General features: G+C 47.5%; 1 protein-coding gene and 1 non-coding gene across 2 annotated transcripts; both read right to left on the bottom strand.

The window, feature by feature from the left end:
- Positions 1 to 14,901: 14,901 nt before the first annotated feature.
- Positions 14,902 to 21,342, bottom strand: LOC106594111 (60S ribosomal protein L18a-like; the record flags this gene model as incomplete). The annotated part of the gene is made up of 4 exons (XM_045713982.1): positions 14,902 to 15,056; positions 16,392 to 16,501; positions 18,416 to 18,545; positions 21,163 to 21,342. Coding segments are annotated over 4 exons (513 nt in total), but the record flags the coding sequence as incomplete, so codon positions are not given.
- Positions 21,343 to 21,503: 161 nt separating this feature from the next.
- Positions 21,504 to 21,637, bottom strand: LOC123740069 (small nucleolar RNA SNORA68). Its single transcript, XR_006768126.1, has one exon. It is a non-coding gene; the product is annotated as a small nucleolar RNA SNORA68 (small nucleolar RNA).
- Positions 21,638 to 22,621: the final 984 nt, after the last annotated feature.

Below are 22,621 nucleotides of genomic sequence, written 5' to 3'. Positions count from 1 at the left end.
TTAGGGAGGACAGGACAGGAGAAACAGAGGTACTACGGTGTTGTTAGTGACAGGACAGAGAAACAGAGGTATTAGGGGTGACAGGACAGGGAAACAGAGGTACTACGGTGTTGTTAGGGGTGACAGGACAGGAGAAACAGAGGTTGTTGTTAGGGGTGACAGGACAAGAAACAGAGTACTACGGTGTTGTTAGGGGGTGACAGGACAGGAGAAACAGAGCTCTCACGGTGTTGTTAGAAGTAACAGGACAGGAGAAAGTCAGAGGTACCACTGGTGTTGTTAGGGGTGACAGGACAGGAGAAACAGAGGTACTCGGTGTTGTTAGGGGTGACAGGACAGGAGAAACAGAGGTACTACTGGTGTTGTTAGGGGGTGACAGGACAGGAGAAACAGAGGGGTGTTGTTAGGGGTGACAGGACAGAAACAGAGGGTGTTGTTAGGGGGTGACAGGACAGGAGAAACAGAGGTACTACGGTGTTGTTAAGGGGTGACAGGACAGGAGAAACAGAGGGTGTTGTTAGGGGGTGACAGGACAGGAGAAACAGAGGGTGTTGTTAGGGGTGACAGGACAGGAGAAACAGAGGGTGTTGTTAGGGGGGTGACAGGACAGGAGAAACAGAGGGTGTTGTTAGGGGTGACAGGACAGGAGAAACAGAGGTACTACGGTGTTGTTAGGGGTGACAGGACAGGAGAAACAGAGGTACTACGGTGTTGTTAGGGGTGACAGGACAGGAGAAACAGAGGGTGTTGTTAGGGGTGACAGGACAGGAGAAACAGAGGTACTACGGTGTTGTTAGGGAGTGACAGGACAGGAGAAACAGAGTACTCACGGTGTTGTTAGGGGTACAGGACAGGAGAAACAGAGGTACTTCGGTGTTGTTAGGGGGTTGAGGACAGGAGAAACAGAGGGTGTTGTTGGGGGTGACAGGACAGGAGAAACAGAGGTACTACGGTGTTGTTGGTGACAAGGACAAGGAGAAACAGAGGTCCCGGTGTTGTTAGGGGTGACAGGACAGGGAGAAACGAGGTACTACGGTGTTGTTAGGGGGGTGACAGGACAGGAAAACAGAGGGTGTTGTTAAGGGAGGTGACAGGACAGGAGAAACAGAGGGTGTTGTTAGGGGTGACAGGACAGGAGAAACAGAGGTACTACGGTGTTGTTAGGGGGGTGACAGGACAGGAGAAACAAGGTACTACGGTGTTGTTAGGGGTGACAGGACAGGAGAAACAGAGAGTACTACGGTGTTGTTAGAGGGTGACAGGACAGGAAAACAGAGGGTGTTGTTCCAGGGGGTGACAGGACAGGAGAAACAGAGGGTGTTGTTAGGGGGGTGACAGGACAGGAGAAACAGAGGTACTACGGTGTTGTAAGGGGGTGACAGGACAGGAGAAACAGAGGGTGTTGTTAGGGGGTGACAGGACAGGAGAAACAGAGGGTGTTGTTAGGGGGTGACAGGACAGGAGAAACAGAGGGTGTTGTTAGGGGTGACAGGACAGGAGAAACAGAGGCACCACGGTGTTGTTAAGGGGGTGACAGGACAGAGAAACAGAGGGTGTTGTTAGGGGGTGACAGGACAGGAGAAACAGAGGGTGTTGTTAGGGGGGTGACAGGACAGGAGAAACAGAGGTACTTCGTTTGTTAGGGGGTGACAGGACAGGAGAAACAGAGGTGTTGTTAGGGGGGTGACAGGACAGGAGAAACAGAGGTACTACGGTGTTGTTAGGGGGTGACAGGACAGGAGAAACAGAGTACTACGGTGTTGTTAGGGGGGTGACAGGACAAGGAGAAACAGAGGGTGTTGTTAGGGGGTGACAGGACAGGAGAAACAGAGTACTACGTGTTGTTAGGGGTGACAGGACAGGAGAAACAGAGTACTACGGTGTTGTTAGGGGTGACAGGACAGAGAAACAGAGGGCGTTGTTAGGGGTGAGCAGGACAGGAGAAACAGAGGGCGTTGTTAGGGGGTGACAGGACAGGAGAAACAGAGGGTGTTGTTAGGGGGTGACAGGACAGGAGAAACAGAGGGTGTTGTTAGGGGGTGACAGGACAGAGAAACAGAGGTACTACGGTGTTGTTAGGGGAGGTGACAGGACAGGAGAAACAGAGTACCTACGGTGTTGTTAGGGGGTGACAGGACAGGAGAAACAGAGGGTGTTGTTAGGGGGTGACAGGACAGGAGAAACAGAGAGTACTACGGTGTTGTTAAGGGGGTGACAGGACAGGAGAAACAGAGGGTGTTGTTAGGGGGTGACAGGACAGGAGAAACAGAGGGTGTTGTTAGGGGGGTGACAGGACAGGAGAAAAACAGAGACTCGGTGTTGTTAGGGGGGTGACAGGACAGGAGAAACAGAGGGTGTTGTTAGGGGGTGACAGGACAGGAGAAACAGAGGGTGTTGTTAGGGGGTGACAGGACAGGAGCAACAGAGGTACTAGTGTTGTTAAGGGGTATCGACAGACAGGAGAAACAGAGGGTGTTGTTAGGGGTAACAGGACAGGAGAAACAGAGGGGTGTTGTTAGAGGGTGACAGGACAGGAGAAACAGAGGTACCTACGGTGTTGTTAGGGGGTGACAGGACAGGAGAAACAGAGGTACTACGGTGTTACGTTAGGGGGTGACAGGACAGGAGAAACAGAGGTACTCTACGGTGTTGTTAGGGGGTGACAGGACAAGTAGAAACAGAGGGTGTTGTTAAGGGGGTGACAGGACAAGAGAAACAGAGGGGTGTTGTTAAGGGGTGACAGGACAGAGGAGAAACAGAGGCACTACGGTGTTGTTAGGGGGTGACAGGACAGGAGAAACAGAGGTACTACGGTGTTGTTAGGGGGGTGACAGGACAGGAGAAACAGAGGTACTCGGTGTTGTTAGGGGGTGACAGGACAGGAGAAACAGAGGTACTCACGGTGTTGTTAGGGGGTGACAGGACAGGAGAAACAGAGGGTGTTGTTAGGGGTGACAGGACAGGAGAAACAGAGGGTGTTGTTAGGGGTGACAGGACAGGAGAAACAGAGGGTGTTGTTAAGGGGGTGACAGGACAGGAAACAGAGGGTGTTGTTAGGGGGTGACAGGACAGGAGAAACAGGGTCCCACGGGTGTTGTTAAGGGGGTGACAGGACAGGAGAAACAGAGGGTGTTGTTAGGGGGGGTGACAGGACAGGAGAAACAGAGGGTGTTGTTAGGGGTGACGGGACAGAGAAAAAGAGGCTGTTGTTAGGGGTGACAGGACAGGAGAAACAGAGGGTGTTGTTAGGGGGTGACAGGACAGGAGAAACAGAGGTACTACGGTGTTGTTAGGGGGTGACAGGACAGGAGAAACGAGGTACTACGGTGTTGTTAGGGGGTGAACAGGACAGGAGAAACAGAGGTACTCACGGTGTTGTTAGGGGGTGACAGGACAGGAGAAACAGAGGGTGTTGTTAGTGGGTGACAGGACAGGAGAAACAGAGGTACTACGGTGTTGTTAGGGGGTGACAGGACAGGAGAAACAGAGGGTGTTGTTAGGGGGTGACAGGACAGGAGAAACAGAGGTACTACGGTGTTGTTAGGGAGGTGACAGGACAGGAGAAACAGAGGGTGTTGTTAGGGGGTGACAGGACAGGAGAAACAGAGGTACTACGGTGTTGTTAGGGGGTGACAGGACAGGAGAAACAGAGGGTGTTGTTAGGGGTGACAGGACAGGAGAAACAGAGGTACTACGGTGTTGTTAGGGGGTGACAGGACAGGAGAAACAGAGGGTGTTGTTAGGGGTGACAGGACAGGAGAAACAGAGGGTGTTGTTAGGGGTGACAGGACAGGAGAAACAGAGGTACTACGGTGTTGTTAGGGGGTGACAGGACAGGAGAAACAGAGGGTGTTGTTAGGGGGTGACAGGACAGGAGAAACAGAGGGTGTTGTTAGGGGTGACAGGACAGGAGAAACAGAGGTACACGGTGTTGTTAGGGGTGACAGGACAGGAGAAACAGAGGGTGTTGTTAGGGGGTGACAGGACAGGAGAAACAGAGGTACTACGGTGTTGTTAGGGGGGTGACAGGACAGGAGAAACAGAGGTACTCGTGTTGTTAGGGGGTGACAGGACAGGAGAAACAGAGGTACTACGGTGTTGTTAGGGGGTGACAGGACAGGAGAAACAGAGGGTGTTGTTAGGGGGTGACAGGACAGGAGAAACAGAGGGTGTTGTTAGGGGGGTGACAGGACAGGAGAAACAGAGGGTGTTGTTAGGGGGGTGACAGGACAGGAGAAACAGAGGGTGTTGTTAGGGGTGACAGGACAGGAGAAACAGAGGCACTACGGTGTTGTTAGGGGGTGACAGGACAGGAGAAACAGAGGGTGTTGTTAGGGGGTGACAGGACAGGAGAAACAGAGGTGTTGTTAGGGGGTGACAGGACAGGAGAAACAGAGGGTGTTGTTAGGGGGGGTGACAGGACAGGAGGAACAGAGGGTGTTGTTAGGGGTGACAGGACAGGAGAAACAGAGGTCCTAGGTGTTGTTAGGGGTGACAGGACAGGAGAAACAGAGGTCCAGTGTTGTTAGGGGGGTGACAGGACAGGAGAAACAGAGGTTCGGTGTTGTTAGGGGGTGACAGGACAGGAGAAACAGAGGTACTACGGTGTTGTTAGGGGGGTGACAGGACAGGAGAAACAGAGGCACTACGGTGTTGTTAGGGGGGTGACAGGACAGGAGAAACAGAGGGTGTTGTTAGGGGGTGACAGGACAGGAGAAACAGAGGCGGTGTTGTTAGGGGGTGACAGGACAGGAGAAACAGAGGGTGTTGTTAGGGGGTGACAGGACAGGAGAAACAGAGGTCCTACGGTGTTGTTAGGGGGTGACAGGACAGGAGAAACAGAGGGTGTTGTTAGGGGGTGACAGGACAGGAGAAACAGAGGTTTGTGTGACATCTGCTGAAGTAAAAATATATATTTTTTTACAAAAAAGGTCTCTATAAATACATTTGATTTGATTTGCGTGATCCATTTAAGTAGACCCCCCTACCACAGACGTGTCCTGACCCGAACCACTCCACTTGTTCTGCTCGGTTACCGGTTACATAGGGACACTTCACCTCAGTCCGTGTCTCTGTATTCATCCGCCTCAACTCAAGCTGACCGACTGCTGTTACAGTCAATTCTGAATTAATCTAAGTTACAGACCAGCCATGACTCCTAAGTCTACAGCACAGCCAGACTCCTAATCTGTCTGCGATTCAGAGAGCTGAGCCGTTCTACACGACTGCTGCTGTTACAGTCAATACTGCTGATTAGACTAAGTCTACAGACCAGCCAGACTCCTAAGTCTACGGCCAGACTGCTGATTAGACTAAGTCTACAGACCAGCCAGACTCCTAAGTCTATGGCCAGACTGCTGATTAATCTAAGTCTACAGACCAGCCAGACTCCTAAGTCTACAGACCAGCCAGACTCCTAAGTCTATGGCCAGACTGCTGATTAGACTAAGTCTACAGACCAGCCAGACTCCTAAGTCTACAGACCAGCCAGACTCCTAAGTCTACAGACCAGCCAGACTCCTAAGTCTATGGCCAGACTGCTGATTTTAGACTAAGTCTACAGACCAGCCAGACTCCTAAGTCTACAGACCAGCCAGACTCCTAAGTCTATGGCCAGACTGCTGATTTTAGACTAAGTCTACAGACCAGCCAGACTCCTAAGTCTACAGACCAGCCAGACCCCTAAGTCTATGGCCAGACTGCTGATTAGTCTAAGTCTACAGACCAGCCAGACTCCTAAGTCTACAGACCAGCCAGACTCCTAAGTCTACAGACCAGCCAGACTCCTAAGTCTACAGACCAGCCAGACTCCTAAGTCTATGGCCAGACTGCTGATTAAACTAAGTCTACAGACCAGCCAGACTCCTAAGTCTATGGCCAGACTGCTGATTAGACTAAGTCTACAGACCAGCCAGACTCCTAAGTCTATGGCCAGACTGCTGATTAGACTAAGTCTACAGACCAGCCAGACTCCTAAGTCTATGGCCAGACTGCTGATTAAACTAAGTCTACAGACCAGCCAGACTCCTAAGTCTATGGCCAGACTGCTGATTTAGACTAAGTCTACAGACCAGCCAGACTCCTAAGTCTAACAGACCAGCCAGACTCCTAAGTCTATGGCCAGACTGCTGATTAGTCTAAGTCTACAGACCAGCCAGACTCCTAAGTCTACAGACCAGCCAGACTCCTAAGTCTACAGACCAGCCAGACTCCTAAGTCTATGGCCAGACTGCTGATTAATCTAAGTCTACAGACCAGCCAGACTCCTAAGTCTACAGACCAGCCAGACTCCTAAGTCTATGCCCAGACTGCTGATTAGACTAAGTCTCGCCAGCCAGCTAAGTCACAGACCAGCCAGACTCCTAAGTCTACAGACCAGCCAGACTCCTAAGTCTATGGCCAGACTGCTGATTTTAGACTAAGTCTACAGACCAGCCAGACTCCTAAGTCTACAGACCAGCCAGACTCCTAAGTCTATGGCCAGACTGCTGATTTTAGACTAAGTCTACAGACCAGCCAGACTCCTAAGTCTATGAGCCAGACTCCTAAGTCTATGGCCAGACTGCTGATTACTAAGTCTACAGACCAGCCAGACTCCTAAGTCTACAGACCAGCCAGACTCCTAAGTCTATGGCCAGACTGCTGATTAAACTAAGTCTACAGACCAGCCAGACTCCTAAGTCTATGGCCAGACTGCTGATTAAACTAAGTCTACAGACCAGCCAGACTCCTAAGTCTATGGCCAGACTGCTGATTTAGACTAAGTCTACAGACCAGCCAGACTCCTAAGTCTATGGCCAGACTGCTGATTAAACTAAGTCTACAGACCAGCCAGACTCCTAAGTCTATGGCCAGACTGCTGATTTTAGACTAAGTCTACAGACCAGCCAGACTCCTAAGTCTATGAGCCAGACTGCTGATTTTAGACTAAGTCTACAGACCAGCCAGACTCCTAAGTCTACAGACCAGCCAGACTCCTAAGTCTATGGCCAGACTGCTGATTTTAGACTAAGTCTACAGACCAGCCAGACTCCTAAGTCTACAGACCAGCCAGACTCTTTCTAAGTCTACAGACCAGCCAGACTCCTAAGTCTACGCGCCAGACTGCTCTAAGTCTACAGACCAGCCAGACTCCTAAGTCTATGGCCAGACTGCTGATTAAACTAAGTCTACAGACCAGCCAGACTCCTAAGTCTATGGCCAGACTGCTGATTAGACTAAGTCTACAGACCAGCCAGACTCCTAAGTCTATGGCCAGACTGCTGATTAGACTAAGTCTACAGACCAGCCAGACTCCTAAGTCTACAGACCAGCCAGACTCCTAAGTCTATGGCCAGACTGCTGATTTTAGACTAAGTCTACAGACCAGCCAGACTCCTAAGTCTATGGCCAGACTGCTGATTAAACTAAGTCTACAGACCAGCCAGACTCCTAAGTCTACAGACCAGCCAGACCCCTAAGTCTATGGCCAGACTGCTGATTAATCTAAGTCTACATACCAGCCAGACTCCTAAGTCTACAGACCAGCCAGACTCCTAAGTCTACAGACCAGCCAGACTCCTAAGTCTATGGCCAGACTGCTGATTAAACTAAGTCTACAGACCAGCCAGACTCCTAAGTCTATGGCCAGACTGCTGATTAAACTAAGTCTACAGACCAGCCAGACTCCTAAGTCTATGGCCAGACTGCTGATTAGACTAAGTCTACAGACCAGCCAGACTCCTAAGTCTATGGCCAGACTGCTGATTAGACTAAGTCTACAGACCAGCCAGACTCCTAAGTCTATGGCCAGACTGCTGATTAATCTAAGTGTACAGACCAGCCAGACTCCTAAGTCTACACCCCCCCTAGTCTTGGCCAGACTGCTGGGCCAAGTACAGGACATCATCTCATTAACAGTCCAGTAGGACAGAGAGCCATGAGTCCAGTCATCAATATTCCAGGTGAGGGTTTGGAAATACTGTCTGACCTATTTGAAAAACAGACAGACCGAGACCGAGACAGCGAGAGAGAGAGAGAGAGAGAGAGGGAGGGACAGAGAAAGAGATACAGAGAGAGAGAGAGAGAGAGAGAGAGAGAGAGAGACAGAGGAGAGAGAGAGAGACAGAGACAGAGAGAGAGAGAGAGAGAGAGAGAGAGAGAGAGAGAGAGAGAGAGAGAGAGAGGGAGGGACAGAGAAAGAGATACAGAGAGAGAGAGAGAGAGAGAGAGAGAGAGAGAGAGAGAGAGAGAGACAGAGAGAGAGAGAGAGAGAGAGAGAGAGAGAGAGAGAGAGAGAGAGAGAGAGAGAGAGAGAGAGAGAGAGAGAGAGAGAGAGAGAAGAGAGAGAGAGAGAGAGAGAGAGAGAGAGAGAGAGAGAGAGAGAGAGAGAGAGAGAGACAGAGAAAGAGATACAGAGAGAGAGAGAGAGAGAGAGAGAGAGAGAGAGACAGAGAGAGAGGAGAGACAGAGACAGAGAGAGAGAGAGAGAGAGAGAGAGAGAGAGAGAGAGAGAGAGAGAGAGAGAGAGAGAGAGAGAGGAGAGAGACAGAGACAGAGACAGAGAGAGAGAGAGAGAGAGAGAGAGAGAGAGAGAGAGAGAGAGAGAGAGAGAGAGAGAGAGAGAGAGAGAGAGAGAGAGAGGTACAGCCGGCCGGAGTTGGGTTTGGAAACACTGTCTGACGTATTTGAAACAGACAGACCGAGACAGAGAGAGACAGAGAGAGAGAGAGAGAGAGAGAGAGAGAGAGAGAGAGAGAGAGACAGAGAAGAGACAGAGACAGAGACAGAGACAGAGACAGAGAGACAGTCGGCCGGAGTCGGACTGCTACCCAGCAGGGAAATCACTGTGCCCTCAGCTCAGAGCAGCGTGGGAAACATCTGGTAGATTAGATTAATGGAGGGGCCGCTCCCTACCAGAGAAATTACCCAGGATTATTGTTTCAAAGGATATCCTGCCAAGGCAGACGTAGCCTCACTCTCTGGCCTCGTCCTACCTGCCACCCCCCCCCCCCCTCCACTCCCGCCAGGCTGTGGGAAACGTAGCTGATCAAAATGAGTTGGTGTGAGTGGATTGGTTTTCAACAAGCTCTCATGTACCTGGTTTATAAAGCCTTTAAAATAAACAGGCTTCAATAGACAAAAGAGAAAAAATAGAGAATCAGTTTCAGCTTCAAATATGTTTTAAACAAACTGAGTGTGATTTCTAGAGGAGTCGAAAGATATAAACAGCCAAAACGCTGTCCCATATGGCACCCTATTCCCTATATAGTGCACTACTGTTGACCAGGGCCCATGCACCCTATTCCCTACATAGTACACTACTGTTGACCAGGGCCCATACACCCTATTCCCTATATAGTACACTACTGTTGACCAGGGCCCATGCACCCTATTCCCTACATAGTACACTACTGTTGACCAGGGCCCATGCACCCTATTCCCTATATAGTGCACTACTGTTGACCAGGGCCCATGCACCCTATTCCCTATATAGTGCACTACTTTTGACCAGGGCCAATGCACCCTATTCCCTATATAGTGCACTACTGTTGACCAGGGCCCATGCACCCTATTCCCTATATAGTACACTACTGTTGACCAGGGCCCATGCACCCTATTCCCTATATAGTGCACTACATTTGACCAGGGCCCATGCATCCTATTCCCTATATAGTGCACTACTGTTGACCAGGGCCCATGCACCCTATTCCCTATATAGTACACTACTGTTGACCAGGGCCCATGCACCCTATTCCCTATATAGTACACTACTGTTGACCAGGGCCCATGCACCCTATTCCCTATATAGTACACTACTGTTGACCAGGGCCCATGCACCCTATTCCCTATATAGTGCACTACTGTTGACCAGGGCCCATGCACCATATTCCCTATATAGTGCACTACTTTCGACCAGGGCCCATAGGAATAGGAGGCCATTTGGGAGGCATTTTGGCTCCACCTCGTGATGGTTGCTCTGATACAGGAGTAACAGCATACCTCCTCCCACACCGACAGGGTGAAGGAGTAACAGCATACCTCCTCCCACACTGACAGGGTGAAGGAGTAACAGCATACCTCCTCCCACAGTGAAGGAGTAACAGCATACCTCCTCCCACACTGACAGGGTGAAGGAGTAACAGCATACCTCCTCCCACACCGACAGGGTGAAGGAGTAACAGCATACCTCCTCCCACAGCGACAGGCAGTGAAGGAGTAACAGCATACCTCCTCCCACACACGTGAAGGAGTAACAGCATACCTCCTCCCACACCGACAGGGTGAAGGAGTAACAGCATACCTCCTCCCACACCGACAGGGTGAAGGAGTAACAGCATACCTCCTCCCACACCGACAGGGTGAAGGAGTAACAGCATACCTCCTCCCACACTGAGCGTGAAGGAGTAACAGCATACCTCCTCCCACACGACAGGGTGAAGGAGTAACAGCATACCTCCTCCCACACCGACAGGGTGAAGGAGTAACAGCATACCTCCTCCCACACCGACAGGTTGACGGAGAAACAGCATACCCTCCTCCCACACTGACAGGTGAGGCATATCAAGAAGCTGATTAAACAGCATGACCATTACACAGGTGCACCTCGTGCTGGGGGGACAATAAAAGGCCGCTCTAAAATGTGCAGTTTTGTTTCACACAACTCAATGCCACAGATGTGTCAGGTTTTGAGGGAGCGTGCAATTGGCATGCTGACTGCAGGAATGTCCACCAGAGAGCTGTTGCCTGATAATCGAATGTTCGATTTCTCTACCATAAGCCGCCTCCAACGTTTTAGAGAATTCGGCAGTACGTCCAACCGGCCTCTCAACCTGCAGACCACGTGTAACCACGCCAGCCCAGGACCCCCTACATCGAGCTTCTTTACCTACGGGATCGACCTGCCACCCAGACAGCTGATGAAATTGTGAGTTTTGCACAACGAAATAATTTCTAGTACAAACGGTCAGCTCATCTGCGTTGCTCGTCGTCCTCGCCACGGTCTTGACCTGACTGCAGTTCGGCGTCGTAACCGACTTCAGTGGGGGGGAAACGCTCACCGTCGATGACCACTGGTACGCTGGAGAACTGTCCTCTTCAAGGATGAATCCCTTGGTGGAGGTGGGTTTATGGTATGGGCCCCATGGTGGAGGTGGGGTTATGGTATGGGCCCCATGGTGGAGGTGGGGTTATGGTATGGGCCCCATGGTGGAGGTGGGGTTATGGTATGGGCCCCATGGTGGAGGTGGGTTTATGGTATGGGCCCCATGGTGGCAGTGGGGTTATGGTATGGGCCCCATGGTGGAGGTGGGGTTATGGGCCCCATGGTGGAGGTGGGGTTATGGTATGGGCCCCATGGTGGAGGTGGGGTTATGGTATGGGCCCCATGGTGGAGGTGGGGTTATGGTATAGACCCCATGGTGGAGGTGGGGTTATGGTATGGGCCCCATGGTGGAGGTGGGGTTATGGTATGGGCCCCACAGTGGAGGTGGGTTTATGGTATGGGCCCCATGGTGGAGGTGGGGTTATGGTATGGCCCCATGGTGGAGGTGGGGTTATGGTATGGGCCCCATGGTGGAGGTGGGGTTATGGTATGGGCCCCATGGTGGCAGTGGGGTTATGGTATGGGCCCCATGGTGGAGGTGGGGTTATGGGCCCCATGGTGGAGGTGGGGTTATGGTATGGGCCCCATGGTGGAGGTGGGGTTATGGTATGGGCCCCATGGTGGAGGTGGGGTTATGGTATGGGCCCCATGGTGGCGGTGGGGTTATGGTATGGGCCCCATGGTGGAGGTGGGGTTATGGTATGGGCCCCATGTTGGAGGTGGGGTTATGGTATGGGGCCCATGGTGGCGGTGGGGTTATGGTATGGGCCCCATGGTGGAGGTGGGGTTATGGTATGGGCCCCGTGGTGGAGGTGGGGTTATGGTATGGGCCCCGTGGTGGAGGTGGGGTTATGGTATGGGCCCCGTGGTGGAGGTGGGGTTATGGTATGGGCCCCATGGTGGAGGTGGGGTTATGGTATGGGGCAGGCATAAGCTACGGACAAACAAAACACAATTGCATTTTATCGACGGCAATTTGAACGCACAGAGATGCTGTGATGAGATCCTGAGGCCCCATTGTCGTGCCATTCATCCGCCGCGATTCAGCATGATAATGAACGGCCCCCATGTCGCAAGGATCTGGACACAATTCCTGGAAGCTGAAAATCTCCCAGTTCTTCCACGGCCTGCGTACTCACCAGACACGTCACCCCCATTGAGCATGTTTGGGATGCTCTGGCATCGACAGCGTGTTCCAGTTCCCGCCCAATATCCAGAAACTTCACACAGCCGTCGAAGAGGAGGTGGGGACAACATCCAAACAGGACCACAATCAACAGCCTGCTCAACTCGATGTGAAGGAGATGTGTTTCGCTGCATGAGGCAGATGGTGGCCACACCCAGATACTGACTGGTTTTTCTGATCCACTCCTCTACGTTTTATTGTAAAGTATCTGTGACCAACAGATGAATATCTGTATTCCCAGTCATGTGAAATCCATAGATTAGGACCTAATGAATTTATTTTAATTGACCTGATTTCCTTCTATAAACTGTAACTCATTAAAATGTAATGCAGCTTTTGTTTATATTTTTTGTTCAGTACAGATACAAGTTTTACTTGCTGTATTGTATTTACTTTACCACCATGGCCTATTTATTGCCTTTACCTCCCTTATCTCACCTCATTTGCTCACATTGTATATAGACTTTTTTTTCTACTGTATTATTGACTGTATGTCCTGTACATAGCCCATCTATAATTTAGCCCAAACTACTACCTCTTCCCCTACTGTATTTATTTATTTATTTTATTTTGCTCCTTTGCACCATATTATTTATATTTTTATCTCTGAACTTTCTTCAAACTACAAATCTACCATTCCAGTGTTTTTCTTGCTATACTTTATTTACTTTACCACCATGGCATTTTTTTTGCCTTTACCTCCCTTATCTCACCTCATTTGCTCACATTGTATATAATCTTATTTTTTTTGTCTTTTTTATTATTTTTATTATTTTTAGTATATATTTTTATTTTATTATTATTTATTTTTTTATTTTATTTTTTTTCTACTGCATCATTGATTTTATGTTGTTTTATTCCATGTGTAACTCTGTGTTGTTATATGTTGTCGAACTGCTTTGCTTTATCTTGGCCAGGTCGCAGTTGTAAATGAGAACTTGTTCTCAACTTGCCTACCTGGTTAAATAAAGGACTTGTTCTCAACTAGCCTACCCTGGTTAAATAAAGGACTTGTTCTCAACTAGCCTACCCTGGTTAAATAAAGGACTTGTTCTCAACTAGCCTACCTGGTTAAATAAAGGACTTGTTCTCAACTAGCCTACCTGGTTAAATAAAGGACTTGTTCTCAACTAGCCTACCCGGTTAAATAAAGGACTTGTTCTCAACTAGCCTACCTGGTTAAATAAAGGACTTGTTCTCAACTAGCCTAACCTGGTTAAATAAAGGACTTGTTCTCAACTTGCCTACCTGGTTAAATAAAGGACTTGTTCTCAACTAGCCTACCTGGTTAAATAAAGGTGAAATATAAAAATATAAATAAAAAGCCAGGGTATTACAGTTATATCTGATGTTTCAGAAGGTCTTTCCAAGGGGATCTATCAGGAAACCTGGCGGGGGGATAAACCAGTATTAAACGGGACCTCTCCTCTCTCTGTCAACACTGTATCTGGGCCCTGATCTCTGTAGGACCTCCGCTACCCACGAGGTTGTTGAAAATGGATCATTCATATCGCAAGTCAGCCTACATGTCTTGACACATTAGCCAACCTAAAAGCACATTTGAATATATAAAAAAAAACCTAATCTGACACAGGACATAACGTGTGATGTGACACTGGATTTAAGGTTTATCGAGATGAGCAAAAAAAAATGTTTTACGTCAGATTTAGTCTCATCCGTTAACGGAAGACATGAAACCGTCCCAAGTGAGTTTAACACAATTTCAATTGAGAATAACTTTCCCCGCTCATTTTTAACGAATTGAGAATAACTTTCCCCGCTCATTTTTACCGAATTGACGTTTACCAAAACTTACCTGAAGCTTTACCAGGTATTTAAACCTTTAATGAAATCCCCTTCGTGACAGTAAAACGTCGATGACCGCGGTACCTCAAGACTACAAACTCCAGCCACAAGATGGCGCCAACTTACAGGAAATGAACATGTGGAAGGTGCGTGTGTGCGTGTGCCACAAACAGGAAATACATTTAAAATGTAAAGCATTTAAATATACAGCTAACATGGCTAATGGCACGGGCTATGGTTTCTTTACAAATATTAGTGGGGTGAAACTATGTCATTATAGAATAAAAAGGCAAGAACTCTTAAAAATGTGAGTTTCTAATGGATAAAGGGGGGTAAAAAAATGGCCTCTTCCAGGCCAGCGCATGTAACGACCTACAGGTGGTGCAGATGAGCTCCACCATGTTATTTTATTGGTAACTTTTACCTTTCATATATTGATCAGCACTCGTATGCAATGCATATTTCTTTCTAAATGGTTTTTCATTAAATCTTGTAATACATTATAAAGCCATAATTTAAGGGGGCTGTTTTTGTAGCAAATATGTGGCGATGGTTCAAATTCTCTCTTCACATTTCTGAATGTTAACTAATAACTTTTCACATAATATCCACTGACAACAATTCCCCCCTCCTCCTGCAAAGCATTATGCAATCCAACTCGTGGTTCCCCCCCCTCCTCCTGCAAAGCATTATGCAATCCAACTCAGGGCTCAGAGAAATTAGTTATATTAAAAACTTGCATGTCAGAAGTATCACAAAATCTTAGGCACATTTAAAAAAAAAAAATATATATAATAATAATAATAATAACTCAAAACAAAATGGCTTCTTTTCTACAATTAGAAATTTTATTGTGCCGCACAAGGTGAAACCCAGAGGTTATTTCCTCTAGAAGAAGGTGTTGGGCCTTTTGGTGGTGAAGCGGGGCTTGTGTTGACGGCGCAGGACCCTGTGAGGAAGAGGGAACTTGATCTTCGAGTCCTGAGGAGAGGAGACGACAAGACGAGACTGTTTTAGGCAAAGACATGCTATCCATTTTTATCTGGACAGGCAGAAGGTATTGCACACCTGATTAGGCGAGGCGCTGGTTAGCGGAGCGGAACACTTTAAAAAAAAAAAAACGAAAAGGAGCGTCTCTCTCACACACACACACACACACACACACACACACGAGGAGCTAAGATGCAATAATTGAATAACAATTCTTTGAAACGTTCAAATGATTCCATCTGAGCTCCTAGCATTTACATGAAGAAAACAAGGCACACGTAGCCGCCATGCTAACACTCGCTTGGTTTATTTCCATGAAGAAAACAAGGCACACGTAGCCGCCATGCTAACACTCGCTTGGTTTATTTCCATGAAGAAAACAAGGCACACGTAGCCGCCATGCTAACACTCGCTTGGTTTATTTCCATGAAGAAAACAAGGCACACGTAGCCGCCATGCTAACACTCGCTTGGTTTATTTCCATGAAGAAAACAAGGCACACGTAGCCGCCATGCTAACACTCGCTTGGTTTATTTCCATGAAGAAAACAAGGCACACGTAGCCGCCATGCTAACACTCGCTTGGTTTATTTCCATGAAGAAAACAAGGCACACGTAGCCGCCATGCTAACACTCGCTTGGTTTATTTGAACAGCAGAAACCTACAGCCATCACAGCTACAATCATTTAAAAAAAAAATTATAATCTAGTAGAAATGTATAGAATGAAAAAGCCAATTGACATTTACTCCTGAGGTGCTGACCTGTTGAACCCTCTACAACTACTATGATTATTATTTGACCCGGCTGGTCATTTATGAACATTTGAACATCTAGGCCATGTTCTGTTATAATCTCCACCCGGCACAGCCAGAAGAGGACTGGCCACCCCTCATAGCCTGGTTCCTCTCTACCCGGCACAGCCAGAAGAGGACTGGCCACCCCTCATAGCCTGGTTCCTCTCCACCGGCACAGCCAGAAGAGGACTGGCCACCCCAGCCTGGTTCCTCTCTAGGTTTCTTCCTAGGTTTTTGGCCTTTCTAGGGAGTTTTTCCTAGGGAGTTTTTCCTAGCCACCATGCTTCTACACCTGCATTGCTTGCTGTTTGGGGTTTTAGGCTGGGTTTCTGTACAGCACTTTGAGATATCAGCTGATGTACGAAGGGCTATATAAATACATTTGATTTGATTTAGGGGGGGGGGTAGGAAGCTGTTAAGGAGCCTTTTGGGACCTAGACTCGGCGCCCCGGTACCGCTTGCCGTGTGGTAGCAGAGGGAACAGTCCGACCTAGCTAGGGGTGAATGATATACTGTGTGTGTTGGACTTACGTGGAACTGCTTGATGGCAGGTCTGCGGCATTTATTGGCGGCAATCTCCTGCACCTTCATGATGTGGATGGAGTGAGCACGGGCACGATGGCGAGCGCCCATATCACGATCTGGAGAACACACACACAAAACATTATAATAACAAAAAAACGCAGCTAGTGAAAACACCACTCAACTGCCCCCCCCTGGACAAGTTAGTATTTACACCCCCCCCAAGAAAGATTTATCCAACACCTTTAGGAGGGCAATTTAAGCAACGTCCCAATGATCAAATTTCAGGTCTGCTGAGCGGACACTTGAACTTTGTGAAAAAAACTGTGTGACCTTTGGGGGGGTCAGATAAAGTACATGTCTCAAAGCTTTTAGGTGCGGATGTAAATGATCTCCAGCCTGGGCTCCAGCTGTGCATCTGGTTCGCTAGCTAAGATGTACTGAGTAAATAGCTAACTTGCTAATAACTAAGATGTACTGAGTAAATAGCTAACTTGCTAATAACTAAGATGTACTGAGTAAATAGCTAACTTGCTAATAACTAAGATGTACTGAGTAAATAGCTAACTTGCTAATAACTAAGATGTACTGAGTAAATAGCTAACTTGCTAATAACTTAAGATGTACTGAGTAAATAGCTAACTTGCTAATAACTAAGATGTACTGAGTAAATAGCTAACTTGCTAATAACTAAGATGTACTGAGTAAATAGCTAACTTGCTAATAACTAAGATGTACTGAGTAAATAGCTAACTTGCTAACTAAGATGTACTGAGTAAATAGCTAACTTGCTAATAACTAAGATGTACTGAGTAAATAGCTAACTTGCTAATAACTAAGATGTACTGAGTAAATCGCTAACTTGCTAATAACTAAGATGTACTGAGTAAATAGCTAACTTGCTAGCCAAGTGTTAGATGTCAACATCAAGCTTCTTGGTTACAGCAGAGATACTCAACGTCCCCTGGATCAAGATCCCGGTTTCCTAAATTGTTTATAGTGCAACTTAGGTACACCTCCGATAATCCCGTATACCCCAGTGTGGTACAGAAACGGTATGAACATCCGGATAGTACCCAAACCCAACACACACAGAGACACAGAGACGATGCACTTTGTGTTTATGTGCCAACTCAACGTTTACACTGTTAACTGTAAATTCCCCTCTATTCTCCTGGGACGGATCTACAGCAGATACAAGCTGTTTAACTAAACATCTATCATCATAAGGAACCAGCTGATAATGATCACAGATCTTAGAAATGGCCGTCCAATGCATCAATGGGTTAAATCCAGTGTTCTCCAGACTGGGTAACAGTCCAGTGTTTTTACAGCACTGGGTAACAGTCCAGTGTTTTTACAGCACTGGGTAACAGTCCAGTGTTTTTACCAGCACTGGGTAACAGTCCAGTGTTTTTACAGCACTGGGTAACAGTCCAGTGTTTTTACCAGCACTGGGTAACAGTCCAGTGTACCCCAGACTGGGACATACTTACAGCACTGGGTAACAGTCCAGTGTACCCCAGACTGGGACATACTGGGTACAGCACTGGGAGACAGTCCTGGGTACCCCAGACTGGGACATACTTACAGCACTGGGTAACAGTCCAGTGTACCCCAGACTGGGACATACTTACCAGCACTGGGAGACAGTCCAGTGTACCCCAGACTGGGACATACTTACAGCACTGGGTAACAGTCCAGTGTACCCCAGACTGGGACATACTTACAGCACTGGGAGACAGTCCAGTGTACCCCAGACTGGGACATACTTACAGCACTGGGTAACAGTCCAGTGTACCCCAGACTGGGACATACTTACAGCACTGGGTAACAGTCCAGTGTACCCCAGACTGGGACATACTTACAGCACTGGGAGACAGTCCAGTGTACCCCAGACTGGGACATACTTACAGCACTGGGTAACAGTCCAGTGTACCCCAGACTGGGACATACTTACAGCACTGGGTGACGGTCCAGTGTACCCCAGACTGGGTAACAGTCCAGTGTACCCCAGACTGGGACATACTTACAGCACTGGGTGACGGCTGCAGACGTGGTCAGGTCTCTGTATTCTCTGTACATGTTGTGGGTTCCGCTTCGGGAGTCATACCGCAACCAGACGCCAAAGTTCTTCACCTTCAGGGGAGTCTTCTCGTGCACCTGAGACAGAGGTGGGGGGGGAAAATCAGAGTTAATTAGACAGGGTTCAACCTTACGGAACGAGACAACTTCCTGGACTGAGAGACAGGGTTCAACCTTACGGAACGAGACAACTTCCTGGACTGAGAGACAGGGTTCAACCTTACGGAACGAGACAACTTCCTGGACTGAGAGACAGGGTTCAACCTTACGGAACGAGACAACTTCCTGGACTGAGAGACAGGGTTCAACCTTACGGAACGAGACAACTTCCTGGACTGAGAGACAGGGTTCAACCTTACGGAACGAGACAACTTCCTGGACTGAGAGACAGGGTTCAACCTTACGGAACGAGACAACTTCCTGGACTGAGAGACAGGGTTCAACCTCACAGAACGAGACAACTTCCTGGACTGAGAGACAGGGTTCAACCTTACAGAACGAGACAACTTCCTGGACTGAGAGACAGGGTTCAACCTCACGGAACGAGACAACTTCCTGGACTGAGAGACAGGGTTCAACCTCACAGAACGAGACAACTTCCTGGACTGAGAGACAGGGTTCAACCTTACCGAACGAGACAACTTCCTGGACTGAGAGACAGGGTTCAACCTCACAGAACGAGACAACTTCCTGGACTGAGAGACAGGGTTCAACCTTACCGAACGAGACAACTTCCTGGACTGAGAGACAGGGTTCAACCTCACAGAACGAGACAACTTCCTGGACTGAGAGACAGGGTTCAACCTCACAGAACGAGACAACTTCCTGGACTGAGAGACAGGGTTCAACCTCACAGAACGAGACAACTTCCTGGACTGAGAGACAGGGTTCAACCTCACAGAACGAGACAACTTCCTGGACTGAGAGACAGGGTTCAACCTTACAGAACGAGACAACTTCCTGGACTGAGAGACAGGGTTCAACCTCACAGAACGAGACAACTTCCTGGACTGAGAGACAGGGTTCAACCTTACAGAACGAGACAACTTCCTGGACTGAGAGACAGGGTTCAACCTCACAGAACGAGACAACTTCCTGGACTGAGAGACAGGGTTCAACCTCACAGAACGAGACAACTTCCTGGACTGAGAGACAGGGTTCAACCTTACAGAACGAGACAACTTCCTGGACTGAGAGACAGGGTTCAACCCTACAGAACGAGACAACTTCCTGGACTGAGAGACAGGCAGCTTCCTGACTGACAGGTTTCAACCTCACAGAACGAGACAACTTCCTGGACTGACACTTTTAAGGGCAGCGGGATGAAAGACGGATGTACATTCGTGTTGCACGGTATACTGAAACTTCTGTACTTTTCCCGATACAAAAAAAAAAACGGCCCAGTAAAATCATTTTGTTAGTTACATTCTGTGCTTCTGTCAAACGGGTCTCACACGATTGAGAGGTTCAAGTCTATCAGCGCAACGCTAGTCCTAAAACAGAAGGGATTGTTTGTTATCTGTATATGAAATCAGCTTAAAAACAAGCTTAATAACTCAATGCATGACACACTCCTATTGAATCATATGTATTAATTCACCTGTACTGTGAATAAGACCTAGTCTTCAGCTTGATTTAATTAAGTTTACCTAGAAATTTACCTTTCAAAATAAATTATTACCAATGTGTTTTTACTAAATCTACAAAAGAACAATCAAATTGAATGAATGATTGATACATTGTGCGTCACCCATAACACAAATCGGCCCTGCATCGTCCGGGTTCGGCTGGTGTAAGCCGTCACGTTAAATAATAATTTGTTTTCTTAACTGACTTGCCTAGTTTAAAGGTCAAAGACAAGGAAAAAACCCAAGATACCCAACAACAGAACAGAGGTGGCAGCGTAGCCTAGTGGTTAGAGCGTTGGACTAGTAACCGAAAGGTTGCAAGTTCGAATCCCCCGAGCTGACGAGGTACAAATCTGTCGTTCTGCCCCCCTGAACAAGGCAGTTAACCCCCACTGTTCCCCGGTAGGTCGTCATTGAAAATAAGAATTTGTTCTTAACGGACTTGCCTCGTTAAATAAAGGTAAAATAAGATAAGAGCTGTAACTGAGTTCCTCCATCTGGATCAGGCGCCATTCGTTGTCTTAAGTCACCATTTTATTTGTTGCTGCGTCGTTTTGAAAAATCGATCATCGTTGATGATATTGAGTATCCTGCCAGTAAAACAGTAAGTTTAAGTCTAAATTCAGGATATCGTGACAACACACGGCGTTGACTCACGTTTACCCTGAAAACGGCACAAAATGTTTCAATTTCTTCAGGTACGACGGGCCTACGGGAGAGTACCAGCACACAAACGATGCAGCGAATGATTGATTTTTATTTTGTTTTTAACATACAAATCTAATCCCGGTCAATCTCATCAACAGTTTCCTTTCTTCTGTAATCTCTCTGTCTTTGAACTACCTCATGGTTGGTTGTGCAACAGTAATACTACCTTCCAGCCAGACCACCATCCCTTCCCATAATATAATCGTTTATTTGCACATAATGAAAATCTCAGTAAATAGAAAACACATTAAAAAAAAATAACATATGCATTCAATACACCGGTGAAACCTTGGCATTTGATTTGTTCCCCCCCCCCCTTCCCCCTTATCATCCCACCCTGTCCCCCATGTCCTACCTACCAGACCACAGTAGACAGTCTCTCCATTGGCCTTCTTCATCTTCCTCAGCTGAGAGACAAAGTACCAGAAGCGAGATTTAGCCACCACGTGGTTCGGAGCGAAGATCCTCATGCGATAGAGAGGCGGGGTTGGGTTCTTCACCGAGGGCAGGAGGCGCCCAACGACTTTGTACTCCCCTAAGCTGTGTGGATGGAGCAGGAGAGGAAGAACTGTGAGTTAACGTACAATACAACGTCCACAGGACGATTTTACAAGACGTCCAAAAATATACCAGTTGCTAACTTTAAATAAAAAGACTATGATGGATACTGGATAAGACAAAATATGTATATAAAAAAAAAAAATGTTGAACCTTGGATTCACTTTCAAGGGCACGTCAGCATCAGAGAAAGGCGACAAGGTACATCATGTTGATTTTAGCACACCTGACAAGACCGTACCTTTATTTGATATGGCCTTTGGGTTAGGGTGCATTACAATTCATAAATATAAATAGAAAGAAAAAAAACATTTACTAAATGAAATTAATACAATGCTTGACATTTCCTACAGTCAAACTGCATGATGTCAACATTACGTTTGTTTCATGTACCGGGCGCAGTTCTGAATGACACTACATTTTACAGACGGTCTTATCCAGAGCGACTTACAGTAGTGAATGCATACATTTTTTTTCTCCATACTGGTCCCCCGTGGGAATTGAACCCACAACCCTGGCGTTGCAAACACCATGCTCTACCAACTGAGCCACACGGGACCACTATCTAGTTATATATATATAATTTTTTTTTGCATGAAATGAAATGTATGTATTCACTACTGTAAGTCGCTCTGGATAAGAGCGTCTGCTAAATGACTAAAAATGTAACTGGCCAAGTTAGCCGGCTAGCAACGTGGCCTACGGCTGGGCAGGTATATGGCAACTAACTAGCTTACTAAAGTTAGCACTCTAGGCTATTACATACATGTGAGTTAGCACTTCACGGGCATTTTAACACACCCTGGGATGAAGTGTACAGAAAGACAAATTGTTTGTAGAAAGGTGGGCTAAAAATACATAGACGGGTAAATTTGTTCGTCTTTTCCCCTAGTTAGCAGCATTGTTTCTCTACGGGCCCACATGGTCCGAAATCTCAAACGTGGACGCCATGTTACAGCCGCGGAGGCTTCAGTTTTTATAAAAGAAAACGATAATTTTAACTATTTATGTCGATTTAGCATCATGTGACTACATCAATCGAACGATTGTAACGGTATGTACTCAAATCTGTCTATATAACTGGGTTTCTGTGGTTTTAAAAAGGTCAAATAAACAATTTTACATACTGTGCCAGACGCCTTCATGGTGTCTCTCGCTGACTGCGAACTGGGAAAGAGGAAGTAGTAGGGCGGAGAACCCGGATATCACGTACAAAAAAGGGGCGGGATCAAAACGTTTTAATTCCTCTGATTGGTTCGC

The sequence above is a fragment of the Salmo salar genome, unplaced genomic scaffold (assembly GCF_905237065.1).
Source record: "Salmo salar unplaced genomic scaffold, Ssal_v3.1, whole genome shotgun sequence".
NCBI classification, from domain to species: domain Eukaryota; kingdom Metazoa; phylum Chordata; class Actinopteri; order Salmoniformes; family Salmonidae; genus Salmo; species Salmo salar.
This window is presented reverse-complemented; position numbering and strand designations above follow the sequence as displayed.